The 6,628-nt window shown below is 39.0% G+C and overlaps 2 protein-coding genes across 2 annotated transcripts; both read left to right on the top strand.

The window, feature by feature from the left end:
• Positions 1-525: 525 nt before the first annotated feature.
• Positions 526-3,540, top strand: LOC113757117 (G-type lectin S-receptor-like serine/threonine-protein kinase SD2-5). The gene has a single exon (XM_027300524.1). The coding sequence runs from the start codon at positions 702-704 to the stop codon at positions 3,153-3,155; it is 2,454 nt and encodes an 817-aa protein (XP_027156325.1). The 5' UTR covers positions 526-701; the 3' UTR covers positions 3,156-3,540.
• Positions 3,541-4,189: 649 nt separating this feature from the next.
• On the top strand, positions 4,190-6,622 carry LOC113757116 (G-type lectin S-receptor-like serine/threonine-protein kinase SD2-5; the record flags this gene model as incomplete). The annotated part of the gene is made up of 1 exon (XM_027300523.1): positions 4,190-6,622. A coding segment is annotated over exon 1 (2,433 nt), but the record flags the coding sequence as incomplete, so codon positions are not given.
• Between the last annotated feature and the right edge of the window lie 6 nt (positions 6,623-6,628).

The raw sequence follows: 6,628 nt of genomic DNA, 5'->3' as shown, positions 1-6,628 counted from the left end.
TTGGACATGTAGTACAAAGGGCAAATCTGGTACAAAATTCTAATTTCACTCCCTAAAATAATATTTTAATCGTTTGGACTAAATTTGCAAAGGATTAGTAACCTCAAGGGAGGTCAGTATAATTTTTCAAACCACAGGGGAGGTCAGTGCAAATGTCAGAAACCTCAGGGGAGGTTTCTGCAATTATCCCTAGAAAAAAAGTCAACAAAAATGTTGTCTAATTGGTGCTAACAAGTAAAGTGAGCTGGCTGCTTTAGGACCTGTTCATTTATTTTATTTTCCAGAAAATATTTTCAAGAAACTTCTTATGACTTTCCCGGATGACATCGCTTTCTAATTGGTTATCTTCAATTCAACTTCTTTTCTTTACTGGAAAAATCTCACGTAGACCAGCTTGTGGAAAGAACATATGTTTGGTGGGGTGAAAGATGAATGGGTCTGTTGATTATTATCTTCCTGTCCAGATTGAGATAGACTAACTAGCAGTGATGTGCTCCTTCTGTAAAGTAAAGATTTGAGGTAATATTCATTCATTTCTTCCCACTCAACACAAAAATTTTGAGGGGCTTATTCATTCATTATTTCATTTCTTCCCACTCAGCACCAATATTTGCAGGGGCTTATTCATTCATTTCGTCCCACTCTTTATCTTTTTCCTTGCTAAGAAGCTACTCTATAATCTGCATAATACATAGCAAGCAATGGCTTTAAAGCACACCCCATATCATGCAGCTATGCTCTTGTCTAGCCTTCTGATAATTTCTTCGTCACAATTTTTATGTGTCAAAGCTCTCAACTATAATTCAGCTGCCTCTCTTTCCACTTCATGGCTTAATCACCCCAGTCAGATGGTCAATAATACAGAATTGGCTTTTGTGACACCAATCCTTTTGAGAAAAACAAATGGACCGTGGTTCATGTGCGGCTTCTACTGTAAAATGGATGGTAGGTCATGCCTCTTTGGAGTCCTTATTTTCCAAAATTTGAATACAACTTATCTGCAATTCCCACAACTAGTCTGGTCTGCTAATAGAAACACTCCTGTTCAAACTCATGCTGCTTTGCAACTCACGCAAGATGGAGATTTGGTTTTGAAAAATTTTGATCACACTGTAGTCTGGTCCAGCAACACGGGAGGAAAGCCTGTTTCAGGATTAAACTTGACTGAAACAGGAAACCTTGTGCTCTTTGGAAAAAATAACGAGACCATTTGGCAATCTTTTGATCATCCTACCGACTCGTTGCTCTGGGGACAGAAATTAATTCCAGGGCAGAAATTAAGAGCTAGTGTTTCAGAATCAAACATGAGTGAAGGTTTGTTCTCTCTTTCTGTTACCCCCGATGGCTTGTTGGCTTATATGGAGTCCAATCCACCTCAAAGATACTATACATCCAGATTTCATGAGGGTCATTCTTTCGAATTCAACAAAGGAAGATTATATGGATGGGATATTCCTTATAGTTCCTCTTCTCAATTCCTGAAGTTCGAGCCTGATGGGCATCTAAAGGTTTATCAGTGGGATGGAATGCATTGGAGACAGGTTGCTGATCTTTTGAGTCCAGAAGCTGGTGATTGTGGATATCCAACGGTATGTGGAAAGTATGGAGTCTGCAAACATGGGCAATGTGGTTGTCCTGATGCAGCCAACTATCAGTCAAACTTTTTTAGGCAAATCGATTCTAGGCATCCAAATCTTGGATGTTCAGCACTTACTCCAATTTCTTGTGACTACGCCAAAGATCAGAGTTTTCTAGAGCTTAAGAATACATATTACTTTGCGTTTGAATCAAGTTTGTACAGTCATGGAACAGGGTTAGATGAATGCAAAAATAGCTGCCTGAACAACTGTTCATGTAAAGCAGCTCTATTTGCATACGATGGCAATGGTACTTCAGAAGGAGGTTGTTTATTACTGAATGAAGTATTCTCTATCATCAATAACGAGAATCACGCAGTATCAGTTCACAACACAACCCTGTTTGTTAAGGTTTCTAACGTCAAGAATTCAAGGCAGAGCAAGGTTGCGTTGGTATTGACTCTAGGAGCTTTTTCTGCTTCGCTTTGCGTTGTTGGGTGTTGCCTCTTTCTTTTCAGGAAAAGATTAAAAGAATTGAAGGAAATTGAAATGGATTTGCTTGACCACTTACCAGGAATGCCTAAAAGATACTCGTATGAGATGTTGAAAAAAACAACAGAAAATTTCAGCAGGAAACTTGGGCAAGGAGGATTTGGTTCTGTCTATGAAGGAATACTTGACAATGGCACCAAAATAGCAGTAAAATACCTTGATGGTTTTGGCCAGGTGAAGGATTCATTTTTAGTGGAAGTAAACACAATAGGTAGCATTCACCATATTAATTTGGTGAAACTTGTTGGATATTGCTCTGAAAAGTCACACAGGCTTCTGATTTATGAATACATGGCTAATGGATCTCTTGATACCTGGATATTTGGTGGTACAGAAAAATCTCCTCTTCCATGGCATACAAGAAGAAAAATCATCTTGGACATTGCTAAGGGATTAGCTTATCTCCATGAAGAGTGCTATCAGAAAATAATCCACTTTGATGTAAAACCCCAAAACGTTCTCTTAGATCAAAATTTCAATGCAAAAGTTTCTGATTTTGGATTGTCAAAGCTTCTTGAAAAGGATCAAAGTAGAGTTGTTACAAGGATGAGAGGAACGCCGGGTTACTTGGCTCCCGAATGGCTGCACTCTGCAGGTATGACAGAAAAAGTTGATGTTTACAGCTTTGGCGTTGTCATCATGGAAATTATTTGTGGGAGGAAGAATGTGGATTGGTCAGTGACAGGGGAGAATAGTCACCTGCTCGGTGATTTCAAGAGAAAATCACTCGAAGAGAGACTTCAGGACATTGTTGACAAGAAAAGTGAGGATATGCTGATCCACATGGAGGAAGCTATTGATATGATGAAGATTGCTGCATGGTGTCTGCAGAGTGATATGACCAGGAGGCCTTCAATGTCCCTGGTAGTTAAAGCATTGGAAGGTTTGGTGACTGCTGAAACCAATATAAACTACGACTTCACAAATTCATCAGTAGTCAACATGGTGACAACTGCTGCTGAAGAAAAGGAAGCTGTTGATGATGCTACTCCATTGTTGCCTTCAGTTTTATCTGGACCGAGGTAGGCAAGAGCTAAAGAGTCTATGATCTTTAGCCAAAAATCTTGCACACAGTAATGTACAGACTTTTATATTTAGAGATCCAGCTGCAGTTTTCCAATTGTTACCGTCTGAACATTATGGGAAGGCAAATCTCTAGTTCAGCTTGTGGTTTATGTACTGATATTTGGTGATACAAAAGGCACAACATCTTGTTTCCTGGAGCTGGGTGCCAATATTTTTATACTTCAGAAACAATGAGATGTTGTGCTCAATTTAACTTTATGCTGTATGATTCAGGTGCATATTGCTTTTTCCACTTGTTTTTCTTCATCAAGATATCAGGGTATTATCCACAATGCAAGATGAATTTGGTTCTCAAATGGTTATACAAATAGCTAATGCTATTATTCTCTTTCGGCACTTGTAAGAGCAAGCTAAATGATGCTTGCTGCAACTTTATATTACCATCCCATCCTAACCTAAATTGTTGCAAATATAGTTTGGTTTTATTCCTCAGTCTTCAAATTCACCATCACAAGTTTTTATGCATTCATAAATCTCATGACAATCTAGTTTAAATATGCAGATGTCAGAACGGCATAATTATGTTGTTAGATGGCTTCTCTGGAATTAAATAGTTGTATAATTTGGGAAATGATACACCCCAAAAGAAAGCTCTATGGCAAATTTTCTATTTCGGCAATTTGTAAAATTAAACTCCTCTAGACCCTTTTCAACCAAAATTTCTTTTTTTTTTTTGGGGTTACCATCCTATAATTAATAGATCCCACTGAACTTGTCTTAAATTTAAAAATAAATAAATAAACTATAAAGAAATTAAGTGGACAGCTCGAATGATATTCCAAGTCGCCTACTCTTTCGGTGGTGTAAAGGATGAATAGCTCTGTGTCTTCCTGTTCTGATTGAGATTGCTCTGACTAGCATTTTTGTGCTCCCCATGTAATCATTTGAGGTGCTTACTCGTTCATTTCTTCCCAACCTTTATCTTCTTCCTAGCTAAGAACCTGCTCTACAATCTGCACAGTACAAATCAACAAATGGCTTTCAAGCACAAACCATATCATGCAGCTGTACTCCTGTCTAGCCTTTTGATAATTTCTTCTTCAAAATTTTTGGGTGCCAAAGTTCTCAACTATAGTTCAACTGCCTATCTTTCCACTTTATGGCCTAATCACCCTAGTCAGATGGTGAATACTACAGAAATGGCTTCTGTGACACCAATCCTCTTGAGAAAAACAGATGGACCGTGGTTCATGTGTGGCTTCTACTGTAATATGGATGGTAGCTCATGCCTCTTCGGAGTCCTCATTTTCCAAAATTTGAATTCAGCTTATCTGCAATTCCCACAGCTAGTCTGGTCTGCTAACAGAAACAATCCTGTTCCAACTCATGCTGCTTTGCAACTCACGCAAGATGGAGATTTGGTTTTGATAAATTTTGATCTCACCGTGGTGTGGTCCAGCAACACGAGAGGAAAGCCTGTTTCAGGCATAAACTTGACAGACACAGGAAACCTTGTTCTCTTTGGCAGAAACAATGAGACGATTTGGCAATCTTTTGATCATCCTACTGACTCATTGCTCTGGGGACAGAAATTAGTTCCAGGGCAAAAATTAAGAGCTAGTGTTTCAGAATCAAACATGAGTCAAGGTTTGTTCTGTCTTTCTGTTACCCCTGATGGCTTGATGGCTTATATGGAGTCCAATCCACCGCAAAGATACTATACATCCAGATTTCATGAGGGTCATTCTTTCGAATTCAACAAAGGAAGATTATATGGATGGGATATTCCTTATAGTTCCTCTTCTCAATTCCTGAAGTTCGAGCCTGATGGGCATCTAAAGGTTTATCAGTGGGATGGAATGCATTGGAGACAGGTTGCTGATCTTTTGAGTCCAGAAGCTGGTGATTGTGGATATCCAACGGTATGTGGAAAGTATGGAGTCTGCAAACATGGGCAATGTGGTTGTCCTGATGCAGCCAACTATCAGTCAAACTTTTTTAGGCAAATCGATTCTAGGCATCCAAATCTTGGATGTTCAGCACTTACTCCAATTTCTTGTGACTACGCCAAAGATCAGAGTTTTCTAGAGCTTAAGAATACATATTACTTTGCGTTTGAATCAAGTTTGTACAGTCATGGAACAGGGTTAGATGAATGCAAAAATAGCTGCCTGAACAACTGTTCATGTAAAGCAGCTCTATTTGCATACGATGGCAATGGTACTTCAGAAGGAGGTTGTTTATTACTGAATGAAGTATTCTCTATCATCAATAACGAGAATCACGCAGTATCAGTTCACAACACAACCCTGTTTGTTAAGGTTTCTAACGTCAAGAATTCAAGGCAGAGCAAGGTTGCGTTGGTATTGACTCTAGGAGCTTTTTCTGCTTCGCTTTGCGTTGTTGGGTGTTGCCTCTTTCTTTTCAGGAAAAGATTAAAAGAATTGAAGGAAATTGAAATGGATTTGCTTGACCACTTACCAGGAATGCCTAAAAGATACTCGTATGAGATGTTGAAAAAAACAACAGAAAATTTCAGCAGGAAACTTGGGCAAGGAGGATTTGGTTCTGTCTATGAAGGAATACTTGACAATGGCACCAAAATAGCAGTAAAATACCTTGATGGTTTTGGCCAGGTGAAGGATTCATTTTTAGTGGAAGTAAACACAATAGGTAGCATTCACCATATTAATTTGGTGAAACTTGTTGGATATTGCTCTGAAAAGTCACACAGGCTTCTGATTTATGAATACATGGCTAATGGATCTCTTGATACCTGGATATTTGGTGGTACAGAAAAATCTCCTCTTCCATGGCATACAAGAAGAAAAATCATCTTGGACATTGCTAAGGGATTAGCTTATCTCCATGAAGAGTGCTATCAGAAAATAATCCACTTTGATGTAAAACCCCAAAACGTTCTCTTAGATCAAAATTTCAATGCAAAAGTTTCTGATTTTGGATTGTCAAAGCTTCTTGAAAAGGATCAAAGTAGAGTTGTTACAAGGATGAGAGGAACGCCGGGTTACTTGGCTCCCGAATGGCTGCACTCTGCAGGTATGACAGAAAAAGTTGATGTTTACAGCTTTGGCGTTGTCATCATGGAAATTATTTGTGGGAGGAAGAATGTGGATTGGTCAGTGACAGGGGAGAATAGTCACCTGCTCGGTGATTTCAAGAGAAAATCACTCGAAGAGAGACTTCAGGACATTGTTGACAAGAAAAGTGAGGATATGCTGATCCACATGGAGGAAGCTATTGATATGATGAAGATTGCTGCATGGTGTCTGCAGAGTGATATGACCAGGAGGCCTTCAATGTCCCTGGTAGTTAAAGCATTGGAAGGTTTGGTGACTGCTGAAACCAATATAAACTACGACTTCACAAATTCATCAGTAGTCAACATGGTGACAACTGCTGCTGAAGAAAAGGAAGCTGTTGATGATGCTACTCCATTGTTGCCTTCAGTTTTA

The sequence above is a fragment of the Coffea eugenioides genome, unplaced genomic scaffold (assembly GCF_003713205.1).
Source record: "Coffea eugenioides isolate CCC68of unplaced genomic scaffold, Ceug_1.0 ScVebR1_2741;HRSCAF=3824, whole genome shotgun sequence".
Taxonomy (NCBI): domain Eukaryota; kingdom Viridiplantae; phylum Streptophyta; class Magnoliopsida; order Gentianales; family Rubiaceae; genus Coffea; species Coffea eugenioides.
Note: the sequence above shows the minus strand (reverse complement) of the source record. Positions and strands in the feature narration are given on the sequence as shown.